Below are 20,409 nucleotides of genomic sequence, written 5' to 3'. Positions count from 1 at the left end.
TGAAGGATGAATTAGAAAGGAAACCCTCTCTCTGATTTTTTTTTCTTTTTACTGACCAAATCCTGAAACAGGAAAGCTCTGCTGGTGACAGTTCAGTAAATTGCATTTGTTTATTGGATAAAGAAAGTCTCAAGCATTCTGATTTGTAGTTTTCTAATAAAAATATCACTGTTTGGAGGCACTACCTCCAGAAGGAGGGATGGCTGACTGGCTGCCTCACTCTTTCCGTAGAAGATGTGCTGCAGACAGCTTGATGATTGCAGACTGACTTTCATTTGGAGAATGTGCTTAGCTAGCCAGAAACTATTTTGAATGAAGCTAAAGTCATCCATGTGTTGCTGTCCCCAAAATTTAAAAATGAAAAAAACAACAACAACAACAAAAAAAAAAACACAGAACCACAACTCCTTTGGGAAATGATTAATCTGTCTTGGTAAACGAGTGAAAAGACAATTGTTGCTTGTGCACACCCTGCAGAGGGAATTCCAGAGCCCCACCACCGTGTTAAAGCCTTTCAACTCTGCTTCATTTTTTCAGCCTTCCTATCTGTGCGTCGAAGGACAGCTTTTCCAACACTGCATACCTGCCACCCCGAACATTTGAAGTCCTTCTGATGGCTCTCCGGAGGATTTACCTTTTCACCCTGGCACTGGTGTGGGGCTGCATGGCCTCCTCCTCCTCCCAGCAGACGGCAGGTAACTGCAGCACCCACGCTGGGCTCCTGCTCACACGTGCGTTGCATTAGCGCGGGCTCTTTGCAGAGGTAGATCTTCAGCCATGGCTTGTTTTGTTGTAACAAGGGGCAGATTTATAAATATGCAACCAATTGCGTAAATGTATTGTGTGTTTAGTGGAAACTTCAAAGGGAGCAGAAACTGCCTTTCTTGTGAAGTGAATATATCGTTTGATATATAGGGCTGGCTTTTATAAACACCACCTAGGTACATAAATGCTCCTGAGTGTGATTGCAGCTGTACAGACTGTGCATGGTGTAAGAAACAGAGAAGTAATTCATAATCTGAGAATAATAATTTATTCTTGTAAGAAATATTGCTCTGAAAGCTGTTGACCATGGCAGTGGCACCTGAAACTCTCTTGTACTGCTCTGCTGCGTTACGGTCACTGGTGGGTGCAGTGCAAGCTGGGACTTCACTTCCAGATGCTCTCCCTCTTTAGAGGGCCATTTAGCAGGACTGGCCCTGCCCTCCACAGCCAGTGTGCACTGGAGAGGTGAAAACATGGCTGGGAGGGCATCGAGAGGCTCCCCATTCTGCCAGCCAGCATGCACAGGAAGCTGCCAGCAAACACGATGCTGCCACTCCAGGCGAGCAAGTGTTGCCCTTAAAACATGCTTCTCAAAATGTTAGTCACCTGCACCCCTACTCCGGAGCTGACCAAACCAAGAAATGCAGATATAAAAGCGCAGGGGGTAGCTCGTAGGCTGCCATTTTCCCACTTGTAAAGCAGGTGGAAAAATTACAAAACCCTCCTGCCCCTTTCACCATTCGCATAGTGCATGGTGGCGGCAGGAGGCAGCTGTCTCGCACACCTTCGGTAAGAATGTGCTGGCGGTTGGTCATCAAAGCAGTGATGCTGGAGCAAAAGTGCACAGAACTGGGGGTGGGATGGCCTGGGGGCTGCAGCTGTCATCCAGCACACTGGGAGATGAGTCACTGCAGCGCAAGTCGCACAGAGAAGGAGGTAGTTCTTTCAAGAAACACTCAGGAGCAGCTTTCCTTCAAGGCTGGATGACAAAAAAGAGTGCTTTTAGTCCTGTCTTCTGCATGAATGATGTGAGTGAGATTTGTATGTCCTGTAAGAACGTAAAACTGAGAAACTGCAAGAGGCAGCATTGACATCTATAAAACAATTGAATTCCAGAATGCAAGTGACATTCTAAAACAAAGATTTTCCATTCCCACTGAACTTTAATTTTGTTTGAAATTTATTTTGCAATAATTACTGTTTACAGTTGCTATTGTTAGAAAAAAATGTTGCTTATGGAAAAAAAATCAGGATGGAAACAAATTTCAGAGTGTTATTGTTTCCAGAGAAACAGAAATTCCACTTTGGCCTAACCTACTGCTCTCTTGCAAGTCTCATATGAGACTCACAAACAAAAGCTAGTAGCTTTTTGCTTGTTTGTATACAGGCAAGGCTCAACCTTCATTCCTGCAAGAGAAGGCTCCCAGTCCTGCTTTTAGCCCTGCCTGCAGAGCTTGGCCAGCTGTCTGCTCACACATGGTGTGCTGGGGCTGTGGGAGTCCTCCCTCGCAGCAGCTCTGGCAGCTCTCAGCGTGGGCTGGCCGGTGTGTGATGAACATCCCTGTTCCTCTGTTTCCCTCATTCCTGTGACCATAAATGGCCTTTCTGGACATGCATTCATTCATTTTTTAGCAGCTGTGCCTCTTTAAGCTCTGTTCTCTGTTAATTGCTGGTGCCGCTTCTCCCTTTCTTGGAGTTTTGGCAGGTTTGCAAAGAACCAGAAAATGCCCTCACCTTGCCCTCTGTCCCAGCTCTGATACTCACCCAGAGCCCAGCTTGGGCACTCTGCACCAGTAGAGCTGCCTATGCCCCTACTCTCCCCTCCTCTGCCCATGTTGGTAAATCTGTGCCTGCCATAGCGTAGTGATACCTCCCCCTGGCCTTCTGAGGGGACATGGGAATGAGCCCTGGTTAGAAGGGGCTGCACATGCAGGGCCATGCCCCATTGCCTCTGGAGCTGGATCAAGCCCACAGCCACCCTCTGAACCCAGGCTGCATTCACGGGACTCATAGCTGGTGGGAGGCAAAGTGTTTTACTTCTTACACAGAAAAATACATAAAAGCTCATTTATTTCTCCTCCAAATTGTTATAATCTATTGTTCCTTGCCCCAGCACCTCCCTAAATACATTGCCATGATATCCTACTTTGACATCTAACATAACAACCAGTCTCCCAGGGAGCTTTACATGCTGGGAAATGTGGAACCTGAAGACTGCTGCCTGTGAAGTGTTTCATTTAGGAGGGCTTCCTCAGGAGAAATACATCTTTCAGTAATGTTCTCTGTAGACTTTCTAAAGAGCACATTAAAGTCTGATTTATATCAATGTGTTCCACATAAAGGTATTCTCAGGGTTTTCCTTCGTAATGGATTTATATAAAATAAAATAAAATAAAATAAAATAAAATAAAATAAAATAAAATAAAATAAAATAAAATAAAATAAAATAAAATAAATTTAAATCCTAAGACAAAAAAGGGAGGCAAAAAAGGGGGCAGAGAAGCCAGTGCCCTGGACACCACACTCAGAGACGTGGCAGCAATGCAAGACTGCCACTGCCGGGAGATGGACTACAAGTCACCAAGATAAGCATGCATCATGCAATGAATATGTAGAAACCCAAATGGATAATATCACTGCTAGACAGCATACATGGAGAAAAATGACCTGTTACAAAAATTGACTTTGTTTGAACTAATAAAATAGAATGATCTGAACAGCTTTGTCATGTGAACAGCATTCTCAATACAGAGCTCAGCTTTTAGGAAGCATGACTTACTCTGAAATTCATCCAAAATATACTGATTTATGAACACATGGTACCAACTTACAATATTGTAATAAAAGCTATATTGACTGTAAAAGCACTTTTATTTTTTATTTTTTGTTTATACCTGACAGATGTCCAAAATAAGAATGATTCTACCTCTTTGTTTTTGTGCTTCTGTATGGTTTTATCTTGTTTCTTTCATTAATCTTCAATAAGCTTGAAAAGAGTATTTAAAGCAAGATGGGTGATTTGTCTCTGTTACACTTAAGGAATATACATTTCTCTGACAGCATGATGTGATCTGTCATCCTATGTTGGTATACATGCTGAATGCAATGCCAGCAAGGATTGTCCTCATACTTGTCCTCACAGCTCTTGGTGAATACCAAAAGTTATAAGTGAGCAACTAGAGGGCTTGAAAGTTCACCCCAGGACAGCAATTCTGTTTATAACAGTTTGAAAGGGAGTGTCAAAGATATTGTGGCATTTTTGTCCCTCTTCAGTGGTTCTTGACTGTTTTTTTTGAGTGTCAGCAAGAACTGTTTGTTTTTGCGTAGGCAGGAGGTGAGGTTGTGCGTGTTTGTTCAGCGAAGGCTATTAAACTTCCACCCAGCTTCCCTCCGCACCCAGCAGCTGCATTTTTCATTTCACCAAATTTAATGACTTTCTCTTTTTTCTTTACATCAACAACCTGTTTTACCCTGTGCTTTGTTTTCAATTTAGTTGCTCCCCCACAAGACCTTCAGATCACTGATCCTGGGCTTTTAGGTTCTCTCGATATAGAGTGGAAACCTCCACCCAACGTACAAACCTTCAATGAGTGCACAGTAAAATACAAATTTGAATACCGTAACACTGGTGACAGAGAATGGAAGGTAAGAGAACGCAGTTTACTCCTCTTATATTGCTACTGTTCTGCCTTTATTTCTTGTGCAGGTTTGTGTTTGCCTTTAAGGGAGCAGCAGGACAGTGGCAAAACAGCAGTTCCAACTTCCCATGGAAAAGGCAGACTCTGTTCCATAGGGCCAGTGCTTTGAAACCTCTTCCAGACAGGAATGTGTTTTGAAACTTCACAACAGCAGTAGTGAGAGTTAGAAAAGTGGCTATTTGTATCAAAGGGTGTGGCCCTTACTGACAAAACTAATAAAGTGATATCCAGTACCATTTCTCATTGTAAAAGGCACTATACTTTTTAGAGAGTCTTTACAGGTATTTGAACTGGAACTCAGGCAATATCAACATATCCTTAGGGTTGCAGCATGGTAAATAATTACCGAATTACGTTTCATTAATTATCCTAATGCTTTAACATTGCTTTCATTCAGAAGAGTGCTTTTAATTGACATTTACTTCTGTTTTTTAGATATGTTTAACTGCAGCTCAACTCTGATAAAAATGATAAAAAAATGATAAAACTGTCAGTCTTATCTCATTGATGTGTAGCAGGGCAACAGCAGACAGACACAGTACAGGAAGGATTGTTGAAATATTTGTGGGATTCTTTAGAAGAGGGAAATGGAGCAGGGCAAGGGGAAACCCAGTGGCAGGCTGCTTGGTTGGTGCACGATACTGAGGAGTACCAAAAAATTCCTTTCATTTTCCTGAAAGGGAAGATTTTGCACAACCATAATGCAGGAGTGCTAGAAAGCTCATCGGGTCAAGAGACTAGAGAGAGAGAAGAAGCAGGCATACCAGGTTAGCTGTATTGTGGACCCTGGCCTTTTTCTGTGAATAGTTTCTGCAGGTCCTATGTGAGCTGTTTGTCTGCTTCATCCACCCAAGGCATCAAAGCCAAGGCTGCCAGGCTGTGTTCAGCCACCAACCAAAGGCTTTGAGCCCAGCCATCCCTTGGAGCTTGAATGAGGGGAAGAGCACGGAGCCTCCCTCCCTGTTTCAGTAGGATATTGCAGTTGCCAGGGCATGGGAAGTTGCTCTTTATGCGCAAGTCATGCTTTGAGCCATGCAGCAGCAAGCAGCTGTGCTGATTTTTCCAAGATGTATTTAACTGACATTTAAAAAGTGCAATAAAAATAATTAAAAAAAGCAGTTAAAAAGACCGTGTAAGAATTCCCTAAATCACAAGTAATAAAAGTGTTTACAAAGCAGATCCAAAAGAGAGAAATATGTCACCTCTGACACCGTGCCAAAATCTGGGTGCCAGATAAGGTCATACAGAAAAGTTGGTTTAAAAAAAAATAAAATCTATGGGAACATCAGAGAAAGCAAGAGTCAGCAATGTCTGATAGAAACACGTGGCTCAACAGGGCTCTTAAGCTCTGTGACTGCTGACAAAAGTCCAACTGGGGGCTCTACCACTGCACCAAATTCCTGTTGCAGCAAGCATATTCACTTTACAGGCCGTTACTGTTTAGGTCAATATGACTCCTTCTCCCTCTTGCTGCAGCTCTTGCCAACATACTTTTTCCCGTTTAGGGGAAGGGTGAGTAATCCTGAGGCAAAAAGAAAAACCTTTAGAGGGAATGCTCATAAAGCTGTCTCACAAAGGGCTAACCCTGGGAGTGCAGCATCACCTGGCTCCTGCACCACAACAGGATACTGGACCAGCCCTGCTGGCTGTGGTTGCACTTTCCTATGTAAACCATCACTCACAAGAACAAATTCCTCATGATACAGCTTGCTTCTGTTTCTGATTACCTCACTTCCCAAAAATATGATTTTCATCTGGATTTATGTCAGTGTCCTTGTCAGACCTTCCTGGGTGCTCCTGGCTGGTGGGAATGCCTAAATGTCTGATCTTCTTTGTCATTGGGGTGGAGGGACTCAAAGACAGTGAGGATGGGCAGCAGAAGCCACAACAGAGTTGGTTGTACAAGAGTGCCCAAAAAGCACTAGGTAGGAAAAGCAGGGTTAAAACGAAATGAAACATTAAAACTAACGCGTGAGCCTACTATCAGGTAGAGAGTTAGCAATGGTAGGTAATTCTGCAGCTCAGTGACAAAAGAGGTGCTTATAAAGTCTGTCTTTCAACCAGGTTATTTTTACTAGGAAACTAAAATTCAGAGTTGGATTTGACCTCAGCAGGACTGCTGAAGTGAAGGTACAAACCCTGCTTGAAGGACGGTGTACCAATGATGTGGAGGTGCAGAGTGAATGGATTTATGCTACCTTTCAGGTCCCATTGCAAGGTTAGGAGCAGCCTTCTGTACCTGATGCAGCTTCACACTTTGCATGAGCCTGTTGCATGAAGCACTGTTGGCCTGAGGGTTGCTGGATGGCTAAGCCATTGCAGGGCTTGCTGAGGTATAAGACATCTCACTGCTGTCCGTGGCTGTGGTTGTGCTTACTGGATACTTGGGGCTCATTTCTCAAGGTACCGCAATGAGTCCCCTGCCATCAGGTGTTAACAGGCTATGGGAAGAGGTAGAATCAGAACCAGCATCTCCTGCCTCTTTCTCTTTGCTGCAAGACTCTGTCCTTACCCTGTTTCTGCTGGGTTTCCCTGCAACAGCTCCACTGCTGAATGATAGGGTCAGTTACACATATTTCTGCTCTAACCACAGCAAACTGAGTTTTATGTGAAACAGAGCACTTGGCAGCAAAACTATCTGATGATTGTGACTGGCCTTCTTTGTCTTTTGACTGCAGCACACAATTGTTCAAAGTTGTAAAATTGTATTTCTGACTGGTGTTTTGCTAAATGGTGGTGATTTTCTTCTCATTTGACAGGAAAGCTGGAATCAGAGGTTCAGAATTTTCATTGCATCTATCATGACTGGGAATACCTCAAGTGCACTTGGCAACCAGGTCTCCTCGCACCTCGCGGAGTACATTATGGTTTATATTACTGGTATGTATCAGCAAGATAGAAAAACAGCCAGGAAGCAATCAAGTGAACTCCACTTTGAATCACTCAGTGTACTAAAATGGAAAATACGCTTTTATGTTTGGCAAAGCCGTTACGTTACCCACCTAGAATAACACTCCAAGCAACATGTGCCTTCTGTCAGGGAAATCCCCAAATCCTGCTTCTTCCCATCCGCTCTCCAGGAGCTGTGTCCAGCATGGAGAGGCAGAGAGCAGGCTTCTGGGAATTTTTGCTCAAGGCAAGATGGGACACACACATCTTCCTCAGCCCCATACTGGGAGCTGTCACTGTGTGCAGGGCAGCAGTCTGGCTCCACAGCTCTGGGCAGCCTTCCTTAAAATCTACTGCTGATCTTAAATGAGCAGTTCTTTTTGCTTTCTTCCTCCTTTCTTTTTTATACTGCTGCATAAGTGCTTTCCGCATGTTGGCCATCATGAGGCCTTGTGCTTTTCCTTCACTCAGTATACCATACTCAATGCATACCATTTGGGCCATGCATTTCTCTTGCTCATAATGCATATATCTCTATAGCATAGGATTAGGCAGGCAGTTACAAGGCTCAGTGAACCCTATACAAAGAGCAGGCACTCTTGGCACTAACACTTTTACTTCTCAAATATATTTTCATACAAGCAAATCTCATCCAAGCAAAAGAGCTGTCTAGAAGTAGTAATGATCAATGTTTCTCAGTTACTTCTTTCATACTACTGCCTAATGACTCTTCTGCAATAAAAACTAAGCTGGACTTAAATGTTTTTAGATAATCTAAATGCTTCACTTGTGCTTCATTTCCTGTGATACTATGGTAAAGATGACTAGTTAGGAAATCATTTGGTTTCATGCCTTTGGGCTACTTGTAAAGAAAAGCATAGCTGCTTTATAAAAATAGTTTCTGTGTGGCTCTTGGAAATGTTCTTCGAAACAATTTAAAATAATTTTACAAACTACAAAGGTCTACTTGAAAAAACAAAACAAAACAACAACAAAAAAATCCATCATGGATATGTATGATTTGTTGCTAAAGACAAACAAACTCCAAACCCACAAAAACCAAAAAAACCACCATTATTTAACTGCCTCTAACAAAAACAAGCATTTGGATCTGGGTCCCATTGTATAACAAGAATGGGTGGGAACACAGCCCTGGTAGCCTTTGATCCCTGTGAGTTCTTTTCTATAGCACTACCACATGAGGTTTTTCCCACATGATGATGTGCTTTGCAGCGAGACTTTTATTAGGCGCAGGATATAGAGGGCAGATTCAGCCCTACCAAAATGGAAATAACCCAGCAGGAGCATTAAAAAGATGATAGAAAGCCCTAGGCAGTATTTCCAGGATGGGGCCAGCTTTGGAAAGTAATCCACAGAGACAGGAGGCAGTTTGTGAGGACAGGGTTACTGTTTCACAATCACTAATAACCAGCAAACCCTTTCTTTGATCCCACCTTCTGGGTTTCCATTACACAATTGCGTGTATGCAGAGGACCTACCCACATTCAACCATAACAGCTTGTTATCGCTAGCACGCTCACATTTATGGCACATGTTATCTGCCACAAATGTCTGCATTTTGGCTTGGGAGCAGACCTTTCTGTAACTCCAGAGCCAGTGGCTGCTTGAAGATGGGTGTCTTCATGAGCTGGGGCCAGAGCCTGCCCCTGCTCCACTCGTGCAGTGGCCCCTCACGAGGTCTCTTGTGCTCCAGCAGAGGGCTTGCAGAGAGGTTGCCACAGCCGATAAAAACAAACCTGGGAGAAAGGTATGCATATTATTTTTTCCTTCCCCCAACACTTGTCCCATAGCAGAAGTCCAGGTGAGAGGATGCACAGCACAGTATTTTGAGTTACCTGTGGCAGGTAGAGGGTGCGTAGGGCACAGGAGATGATCATGGTTTAGGTTCATTTGCTCCTATCCAATTGTTCTTTAAGAAGAAAAAAAAATAAATATTAACTGCCATTGTTTTGATTTTTTTTTTTTTTCTGCTAGGTATGAGGGCCTGGACCATGCAGAGCAGTGTGATGACTACATCCAGGACCATGGTATAAACATTGGCTGCATGCTGCAGAACCTGAGCCAGGCAGAATATAAGGATCTGAGTATTTGTGTCAATGGGTCAGCAGCAGCTACCCTGCTGAGGCCGTTGTATGCCACCCTGCGCCTTCACAACCTAGGTAAGGCTGGGAGGAAAGCAGCAGGGCTCTGGAGACCTGCATGGCCACTGAAGGCTCACACCTTGCATGAGAGGGGCTCAAACTAAAGTGTGCTCTTGCAAATGGATGGGTTTCCCCCAGAGAAGGAGCTGTGGCAAAGACTGGTCTCCACAGCAGGACCTGTCTCCACAAGTGTCTGCAGGAATGCAGGAAGTGGCACTGCTCAGTGTCCACCCTGCAGTTTCAGTGGGTGCTGTGGAGTGCTGTGCTCAGCATCCGGATGACTCAGGACATCAATGGTCTGCTGGGCAGACAGCAAAGCAGCTTTGCTTTTTTTTTTTTTTATTTTTTTTTGGTCCAAGCAGCAGAACTGCAAATGTGGCTTTATTTCCTCTGACTGGAATTGAAGCTGCTGCTCTGCTTCTGTAAACTCGGGAGAGGTTTTTGGGCATTGCTGTTGAAAGCAAGCTAAGGGCAGGGGAGAAGTGTAAAGTGCAGTAGGGTCTGCCAGAGACACGTGAACAAAAAGCAAAGGTGGATTTGAAACCTGTCACAGATGGGGAAAGAAAACAAAGTGCAGCGTGAAGCATAACCTGTTAGAAAGACTCGCTTTTTGCTAGAGCACTTCTTAGGCTGGTGCTATTTGCCCACATGTAAATGTCAAGGAATAAACATCTAGCCCTCCAGTTAATCCACTGGGCTAATAAGCAGGATTTCTGGATTCAGTTAGGGCTTCCATGTGCTTCTTGTGTGGCTTTGGCCATATGACATATTCCAAGCCTTTCCTGGGATGCAAAGAGTGTCAGGACAACAGTACAGAGGTGCCTCAGTACAGGGGCCCAAATTGCCTGTTTGCTCTCTGAGAAAAGTGTGCCAAGAACATTGCTTAGAAGCTGGCATTTTGAAACACCTGCATCGCATCTCAGACTGAGGCATAAGCCCTGGCCATGTCTCAAGCTAAAATAAACAACCCAGCCTCTAGGTGAAGTCCTTGCTCCTGTAGCATCATGTCTGACAGCAATGGGTGCTCAAAAATCCCATCAGTGGGGAAAAGGGACAGGGACTGGTGGTTGATTAACTGAAGCCACTCCCACCAGGATGTGTTTGATGGCACCTCTTGACCTTCTCTTTTCTTTTCCCCCCTCAGCAAAGCCCTCACCCCCCAAGCAGCTGGTGGTTTCCACATCTGCGTCCGAGGAGCTCCGGGTGGTGTGGAGCCCACCGGGTGGCGAAACACCACCCCAGTGCCTGGAGTACGAGGTCCAGCTGGCAGAAGAGCACGGCAAGGCCAAGGCTGCCTGGGCGGTAGGGACCACACATCCCTGACAGCACCCTGCCCCAGGGAGGGGAGGTGGGGGCACTGCCAGTGGTGGGGATACGTGCCAGGAAAGCCACCAAACTGGGGACGGGATGTTTGCTGCCCTGCTCGTGGACTGCAGAGCCGCTGGCCGGCTGCTGCTCTGCGTGTGTTGGTGCTTAGCACCCTGACCCTCCAGCCGCAGTGATTGCCTTAGCAGTAACAGACTCATAGTGAGTTTCTGAGCAATAGCTTTCTCAGGCCTCCTGCCTGTTACCTCAGGAAGTCTTAACAGAAATTTAAAGAGTGTTTTGGTTTGTCTTTCTGAACCTGGCAGCACAACTTGGTCCAATGAAACTATAAATCTAATCTCTCCAGAGAAATGGCCTGGGACAAAATGGATCTTTCATACGTAGTGCTTTTTCCTCCTATGTTATTCAGTTGCAGTTTTGATAGCAAAAAATGGCAAGAATTACTTAATCATAGGGCATGTCAGAAGGACATTTTCTTTCTTCAATTGTCATATCCTACATATGAGTGTTCGTAGTTAATTTCATGAAAGATTCCATAAATTAACAGATATGAATGGTGACATACATGATTGCCCTCCCCCCCCTTCCCCCCTCCAAACATATCTGTTTTCAGAAGGTTTATCTGCATAATCATATTTCTGGCACTAGCTGGTCCACTATTATGAAACCACTCAAAACTGTTAAAAAGTAATCCAGGGATTTGCAAAGCCTGGGGAGCATGTTCAGAAACATCAGGTCGTGCCAGACAGCTACTGGTGGCTGCACATAACTCCTTGCCATTTGTTCTCTATTTTCTTTCTCAGTCTGTGTCAACCCAAATGGAGACTGCTTTTACCATTGCCAGAGTAAATCAAAGCCGTATTTCATGTGTCCGTGTCAGGGGGAGAACAAACAATTTCTGTGCCGACCAGGGCTTCTGGAGTGAATGGACACAGGAGTGTTTCTCTGGTAGGGAACCAAAAGTAACTTTTAAAAAAAATTTATTTTATTTTATTTTATTTTATTTTATTTTATTTTATTTTATTTTATTTTATATTTTATTTTAATTTATTTTTTGTCTGTAACAAATAAATTAATATATGCAGGGTAGCAATTTACCTGGACATGCTGAGCTTGAATCTGAGCCCAAGCTTTCAAGAGGTAATATGACCTGTTCTGGAATGTAACAATTTCTTATTTGTTATCATTTATCTTTGCAGTGTCCAGAGAAGAGGACAAGCAGCTATTTATCCTCATTCCAGTCATTCTGAGTTTGTCAAGTAGCCTCATAATATTTATGTTGATTGGTCAGTGCAAGAAAAGGTAAGCATTACATCAGCCTGTTCGTTCAATGTGCTTTTACATGGTGTATCAGACTATGGCTGTAAATTAGACAAGTTATTAAATACTAAGAGACAAAAACATCAACAGATGAGCTAAGATTGGACACTAAACAACAGTTTATTTTCAGGAAGCAACCCTGTAAGTGGGACATTTCTGACACAAAATGCCTCACAACAACCCATAAAATCAGCAGGGACCCAAAACCTGGTCATACAAAACCAGTCTGCTCCTATTAAATGCAGCAAAGTTACTCAGAGCATAAGTAATGCCACTATCTTGCTCCAAACCATTCAGACAGCAGAGATTTGTTCTGCTTGTGTTTAAGGAGTGTTGTTTTTCTGGGCTGGGGCCTCATTCTCTTTGTGCAGTTTGCATTCATCTGAATGTCACTGGCTGCACCCAGGGAAAGCAGACGCAGTAGATGGTCCTAAATTATTAGTACTGATGACATTTTCTTCCTGCCAGAAGGATCATTTAGAGAGAATTGATCTCCTGGTACTGATAATATTATCTTTTCCTTATGAAAATATGGGGTAAGCAAATAGAAAGCTTTCCTAATATGCTCTTTAAGTTGTTACCAGTGAGGGACAACTGGCTGTAGAAAAATCTCCACATTGTTCTGAGAGATGAACTAACCCAAATTTTATACTTGAATGCATGGAGCCTGAGACACCTTTCAAATATTAATGTTTGTGAACTTTGAACAAAGTGTAGATGCTAGCAAGAAATCAGTGGAAAGCAAATGCTTCCTGCATTGACACTGTGATGTGTGAAAGGGATGCCACTGTGCGTCCCCCATTGTCTTGGTGCTGGTAGTAACTGTCTGTGTCCATTGCAGAACCCCGCTGGAAAAAGCAACGCACATGTCAGTAGGATGCTAACTGCTCACGACTGCTGTACCGCCTGTGTTTGATGGATTGCTCTCAAAACATCATCCCAAGGATGGCTGAGAAGCCCAGAGCTTTCTAAAGCCCAAGTGAGTCTTCCCTGCCTGCTGCCATTTGTGAGGCTGGCTGTTGCAGTGCAAGTCCTCAGCAGACCATTGGAGGAGTTGTAAGCTGACTGGAGCAAACTGTTTCTGATAACAGGACAAAGGACAAAAAGGAGGCATGAAAACTGCAATGAATAAAGATAACACATTCCTCTGAAGTTTTTTTTTTTTTTTTTTTTTTTTAGGACTCTAGAAATCTGTCAGCAGGACATACACTGAAGGGCAACACCTCACACAAAGCTAGGTACAAATGCCTGCATGCAGCCACTGCACATTACTCTTCTTTTCACCTCTTCTTAGTCCCCATTCCTCAGTGTGTTGATAGCATTTAAGTGCTGAGCCTGAGCTAACTGTATTTATTTTATTAACTGATATGCCTTAGCTGTTGCAAAGCTGAAGTGGGGAGGCCTTGAGATAAATTTTTGCTGTAAAAACTCACAACCACAGCCACTGCAAGGGACAGATGGGTACAAGGTGAAGTGGAGGGTTGGTTACTTTTGCAAAGGCAGTAAGGAAATTTCTCCAGGAAGCAGGTGCAGGTACTAGAATTCAGTGAAGCACCCAGGATGTCTCTCAACACCATGCCCTCAACTGATGAAATTACTGATGGACTTTTAAGGAAGTCCCCTGTGATAATGACTACAAAAAAAAAAAAAAAAAAAAAAAAGTTCTCAAAGCCTGTCTCTGTTTTTTAATTTTACTTTTGTTAGGAAAATGAACCAACTAACCAACTCAACCCCCTATATTTATTGTGCTTTCATTTCATCCAAACAACCCAGAAAACACATCTTCTTGCAGGAGCATTTACCCAAGATGGGAATTTCTTGTGAACAGAGGCAGCTTAAAGGGAAAATCAAGTTCGTATCAACCAGCTATGTAAAGAGCCACATTAATCCAACCAGTCACAAATCAACACAGCAAGCACTGTTTTACACATCCAAGTGTAAAATTATTCAATCACTATCTGCTGCTTCCACTGCTAAGTATGCAACAACCCAGTGTTATCTGGGGATACATCAAAGAAGGAAAGCACCGGGAAAAAAATGGTCTATGCACAGATCGGAGCAGAAATGAAGCTTCCCAATTGCTGATATTTTGATGACACACTAATCTACTCTTTACTGCCTCCTGCGGCTTCTGGCCAGCCATCATGGGATAGCTTTAAATTTAGAAAATACTGGTGAGCAAGCAACCGACATTGGAAATACTGTGTTTTACTTTGATGAATGCAGCACATTAGTGGTTGGAGAAGGGAGCTGGACTTGGCCTGGCACCGACTGCTCTGACAGAGAAGGTGAAAGGAACCAGGAGGAAGTCAGCAGGAATAAGGCTGGCTTGGACCAGGACCAGACATCTCTAAAACATGCTCACCAGAGCAACTCAAGGGAATGTACATTTTATACAACATGTTGAAGCATGCAGGAGGCTCAGAATGGCATCTCCTCTGTGTGATGGGAGGGAGAAGCTCTTTGCTTATTGCTCTCCTGCCAGGTGCAGCCCCCCAGTTCCCTTCCTTCCTCCTCTGGTCTCAGGCAGGATTTTGCTGGGACAAGGGACACAGCCCTACACAACAGCCACCCCTGGCCTGCACAGATCAAATATATTGTTCTGCTTGCTCCAAAGTCCAGACTGCATGCTCCTCCCTGCAGATTGATGGAGTGTCATGGCAAGGCAGTCCCTGCGAGGACCAAGCTTGGACCTCAAACTCTGCAACACCAGGATGAGAGAAAATGCTCAGCCATGCTAGTTCTGAGGTCTGCATGGTAATTTCAGGAACTACAGAACTTTAACACATCCAGAGCTAGGCGGTATTTATGCTATGGGTTTCAGAACTGACGTCATGGTGATAGTTAAAATCAGGAAGCACTGGAGAAAACTGTTGGAAAGCATCCCATTGAGATTCCCTGTTACTGGAAATAACTCCGTGTAGGTCTCTGACATTCTGCCAGCCCTTTCAACTGTTTAAACTTTTACTAAAAGCACATGACTGCATTGTGAAAGTCATCCACATGAAGTAGAGGTAGGAAGCTAGAGCCTGGAGCAGTGGGTAATTCAGATGCAATTTCACCTGCTTATTAATACAGGAAATTTGAGTGGGCAGTATTTGGAGATGGCCATCAAATGTGGAATCTCCACCTTGTGTTCCCTCGGGGAGCACCATGAACACACAGAGGCACAGGGACATGGCAGCACAGGAACTGCTTGCTGCTGCTGCTGCTTCCCATCCTGTGCACTCTTTTGCTTGTTGATGTAGATTCCTTGTTTTCTCTGGAGGCTGCTGGTCACTAAACAGGTCAGGTTGCAGGCAGGCAGGTTTCTGCAGGAGGCAGAGATTTGAGATAGTGTGCCTGGAGCCCAGTGCATGAGCAGAAGAAGTGAAATATTGAGCAAGAAAAAATGAAATCCAGGCAGAAAGCCCAGTGCTAGATCCAGAGAGGTCGCTGTGCACAGGGGCACAGTGTGCTGCTCATGTCAGAGTTTATCAAACAGGATAACAGAGTAAAACACTGCTCCTCTTGGCTTGCCAATAAAACTAGTCCTCACAGGCTGCTTGCCAGCTCCCACAGCTCTATCAGTGATGTAAAACACCACAGTGTGCACTTCATTTCAGCTTTTCTTTTTTTTTAGAACTTTTTTTTTTTTTTAAACCATTAGACCTCATGCAGCAGCTTCACAGAGCAAAAAGCCTGCTCTAAGCCTGATCGGCACAAAAGGCAGCTGAATCGAGCTAGAGGGGAGCAAGCTGAGACTCTGCTGTAGTTCTCTTCCAGGAGGGCTGTATAAACTGGGTTAAAGTTTTGAGCCTAATTTTTTTTTTATTCAAAAAGAAGAACAGGAGAAGATTTGAAGAGAACAAGTGCAGGCAAGAGGTGGTGAAGGAACGGATGTTGTACCTCCCCAGTTGGAACTCACCCCCCAGAATATCAGAGCTATTTCAGTCAATACAAAATACAAAAGTTAGACAGAAGCCTGCTTAGAAACCTGCCTAGTAACAGAGTGATAAATTAAGTACATCTGCTTATGGTACCTGCATCCTGCAGCTTGGCAGGAGTGTTTCAGAAAGAGAAGCTGAGCTTCACTCTTGTGCAGGGCTCCCCGCTCACCTGCTCACCCCTGTAGTGGCAGCAAGCTACCCCCAGCTGCTTCCTCAAAGCATTACCTTTCCAGCATGAGCAAAATGTAATCCCTACAGGTGGCCAGCTGCCAGTCCTTCCTGGTGTCCTAAACCTTGCTAGAATTTCACCAGTATGCTTCCTCCCAGCCTAAGTTTATATTATTACATTAATTACTTCTTTTGCACCGTATTTGCATTACAGTGGTTTAATCCATTTGCTGTAGTCCATAATTAATATTAAGTAAAGCACTTTCAAAAATCACTCCTTTGGCATACTCCACTCTTATTGTTCCCAGCTCATGTCTGGGTCCTCCCATGTTTTGCCTCTGCTTGGCCCCACATGTCTGGCAAGGCATGTTTTTGCCAAACATACAAAGAAAACTCCTTTGCATACCCTTGACTTTAGAGTCTTTTTTCTGTCTTTGACTGATAAAGTCTTAGAGCCATTTGTTAAGGAATAAAAATCAACCTTTTCTACATTTTTTTTTTCCCTAGAGGATGTCAATACTTGTCAAACATATGAAAGCACAATCCTGCACATGCTGCAGGGAAATGCAAAATCAATTTACGTCTGTCATATTCTAACAGCTTTTGGGAAGTAACAAAACAGCAAAGACAAATTCCAAGGTCACCAGCAGTATCTGAACATATAGAATTGCTCTCCTTCTCTTACTGAGGTTTATTTTCAAAATGCCAACAAGAGAACTATTTGAAAACCAATCTGTCTTATGTTTGCTCATTTCCCATCCTCACACATTTTCATTTTTCTGACTGGCCTCTGAATACAAGATACAAACACTATAACCTGCCAAAGCAAGGCTGTAAGGAACTCCTTACTCCTTTTGGACAGGAGGAAACAAAAAGGTAGAAGATGCATCTCACCTGCTGAGGCATTTCTGCTGAGCTTTTCCATCTCGTACAGGCACTAGCAACTCCATGGCCACTGGGTGTCAGCATCTGTGCTTCATTGCAGAGGAGGAAAGCAGGTGCAGCTTTGCTTCTGCCAGAATTCAGTATTTATTGCACGAAAATTAAATAGAGGAGACAAGGCTCTCTCACCGTAAGACAGATGAGTTTTGCTCTCTTTGTGCTGCTAAGTAGAGAAGTACCACACCTTCTTTCCATAATTCATTACCAGGCTGACTGCTGGCTAGTATCAGCCCTTGCATCACGTCCATGAGCCAGTGCTGCTGCACTGATGGAAGCTGTGTCTCCCATGCCATATGCCAGCCCTGTTCCTACCCTACCTCCTACCCTTCTGCCACTGAGCACCCCCAGAAATACCTCATCAGCTCTAGGTTCAGCCCAGCAGGGACTGTGTCTCGCTCTGCGTCCTCGTCTCGCTGTAACAACAGCTCCTTCACAATGTCCATCCCCGAGCCATCCCACCACGCTTCTCAGCACATCATTGAGCCACCACATATCTAGGCATAGATCCTAAAAGGATGCAAAGTTGCACGGCCCACCTGGCTTCATCTTTCAGATGTTGAAGCTTTGGGAGTACAGTAGCTAATGATCTCATCAGTAAATCTAAAGAGCTTCATGTGCTGTGGTGGGTTTGCAGCTTGCTTCTTTGTGTGGCAGGGTACATCTGAGAGTACTGTCAAGTTCTTTATGTCTATGTAGAAGCTGAATTTTCTCAGGAGGATGTGTGGTTCTCATAGCTTCGAGGCAAACAAGTACAGCTGATGCATGTGCTTAACAAAACAATTTGAGGCAACATATTGTGGCTGAGCTGTCTGAACAGCTGAAGCAGCTCTGCAAACCGTCTGTGTCAAGATTCTCTTCCTGGAGTACAGAGAAATAAAACAACCCAATGAGGAGCGATGGCCACTGCAAGGTTTGCACCGAAAAGGAATATTCATCTCACTGCATTCCCTGGGCTTCTTGCCTCCTGTGCCGATACCCGTGCAGATGTACTGCGGGACTGCCCTGCTCAGGAAATGAAATGCCATATAAGCAGGGGTGTTATGCCAACAGACACTTTTCAAAAACTAATTCAAAAATCCTAAACACAGCCATGACATTTTCCTTTCTGATGGCTCACCCAGGAAACAACTTCAGGTCTCACTCCACTGAGATCTGAGTGCAGGTGCACCACTGAGTGCAGGGACCTGGCGGGCATGGTCCTGTACCCTCCTCCCTCCACAGTGTGGGGACCAACAGGGACATGAGCCAGAGCAGCACCTCTGTCTTCTCCTAGATACCAAGGTAGTCCGTATTGCCCTGCCTTTGCTAGAAGGTACAAAATGTTGCCCAAAGTTCCTGCAGCAGCATGGGAGTGATTTGAGACATGGCGATCAGTGATCATGCAAAAAGTACATATATTTTCTTTCCTGGGAAGCTGTGAATACAGCTGGTAAAGGCATGTCACACCTTTGGTATATTTGAATGATGCTTCTGAAGCAACTCTCCAAAGCATCAGTGACTTGCAGGATTTATTTTCATTTAGAAAAAATAAAGTAATATTTTCTAATATCTTCCTGTTGTTGTTGTTCCCAAAGTAGGGAACAACATTCTTCTTAGATAGAATTCACTTATCTAGATATATTTATGATTAAAAAAGACAAAGGGTGGCAGAATGTTTTTCACTGGAATTCACCCAGCGGCGGAGAAAACACACATACCAGACACATGAAGTTCTTTGGAAAAGAAGGTCTGTATTTCAAGACTAAAATCTGTAAACACAGCAGTCCCTCACCACCCAGGAATGGGGTCAGACTCAGAGCACTGAACTGTTCATCTGCCCACAGTTGGAAAGAAAGCTTGCATTGAAACACACACTAGGTAAACTGAAGATGCTGAGTTTCCCATGTGAATGCATGTCACTGTAAGCGTCCAGCCTTCCCCAGCTCCCCTTCACTCCAGATTTGCTGTTGATCTGCCTGTGGACATATCACTCTTGTTTTCCCCAGCCTCGCTGCCTGTGTGGCCATGATGCATAAGTGCAACTTCAGTAACAACAAACAGATGCAAAAGGCGTAGCAATGTGCTACGAGGTTCAGCGCACAGACCTTTCTCCATGGAAAATTTACACAGGAGATGAAACTGGAGACAACAGACAGAGGTTACCATCTGCCTCCAGGTATCCAAACATACTTGCAGGGTCTGGCTGCAGTCAGCAGAACTGGGGAGCTGGGGAGAGATGTTGTGCCACTGAGAGGTCCCCATCTGTTGCATAAAGTCCAGGAAAGGACACTCCGTGCCTTTTATCTGATGGTGTTCCTGCTCTTAACTGTTGAAATGGAAATATGTCCCAACCTTTGAGACTCTCCTATCAGTCCTGGCTGGTAGCTGCCCAGAAATTTTTGCCCGTACTGGCAATTTATTTAGAAACATCACACTGAGAAAACAATAACCTTGCTGCCTGCCAGGTTTAGCTGAGTCCGCTTTTAACAACAGAGATCTTAAAAAAACAACAACACAATTTATTTTACTGGAGCAAAAACATGAAACTCCTGGCTGCACAGCTGGAAATGCAGTGACAAAGAAAAGCATTGAACAAGTCAGTTAGTGCAAAGCCCTCAAAGCTGCTCACCAGTATTTTCTGAGCTACACCAGCTAATGACAGCCCTACAGGACGCTACCTCAATGCTGCAGCTCCCCAGAGCAGACCAAGACTGGGTCTAATAATACTCAATGTCCACGAAAATGCAGTTGTGGGTAAATAAAACATACTTAAGTGACTAAGAGCAGTCAGGATTGGGCTAGCTAAACTGGTTAATTCTGGATGCTTCTATGAATACGAATGAAATATTGTTTCATACAACAAGAGCTTGGTTCAGGGCTGGGAACATGCTGCCTCTGCCATCCCTTGACTTCACAATGTCCTCCTTGTGGAAGACGCTCTGGCTCAGCATGGCCTTGCCTGCCTGCCTCCAACATTGTGGCATTTTTCACGGCTCCACCAGGACTTGGAAGGGCCACAGAACAAAAATAGTGTTCTTGCTTCAAGATGTTTGTTCTTCCCATGCTTTGGGATGTATCGCCCAGGAGGTCAGAGGTGTCATAATGCAGATGGATGGTTTGGTGCCCAAGCAATACCAGCTGGCAAGCTGAGGACGTGGGGCACTGAGCTGCACCCTCCTGCTGCACCCCTGTAACATAAATTCCTGTCTGAATGCAAGGGCTGAGCCCTCA

The 20,409-nt window shown here is 44.3% G+C and overlaps 1 protein-coding gene across 1 annotated transcript; it reads left to right on the top strand.

Moving 5' to 3' along the window:
• Positions 1-625: 625 nt before the first annotated feature.
• On the top strand, positions 626-13,044 carry IL13RA2 (interleukin 13 receptor subunit alpha 2; the record flags this gene model as incomplete). The annotated part of the gene is made up of 9 exons (XM_084294270.1): positions 626-695; positions 4,259-4,410; positions 6,528-6,681; positions 7,223-7,343; positions 9,348-9,532; positions 10,659-10,816; positions 11,644-11,788; positions 12,040-12,142; positions 13,002-13,044. Exons 1-9 carry the CDS (start codon positions 665-667, stop codon positions 13,042-13,044), a joined length of 1,092 nt encoding a protein of 363 aa, XP_084150396.1. The 5' UTR covers positions 626-664.
• Between the last annotated feature and the right edge of the window lie 7,365 nt (positions 13,045-20,409).

This window comes from Netta rufina, assembly GCF_964035555.1.
Source record: "Netta rufina genome assembly, chromosome: 12".
In the NCBI taxonomy this organism is placed as follows: Eukaryota; Metazoa; Chordata; class Aves; order Anseriformes; family Anatidae; genus Netta; species Netta rufina.
Note: the sequence above shows the minus strand (reverse complement) of the source record. Positions and strands in the feature narration are given on the sequence as shown.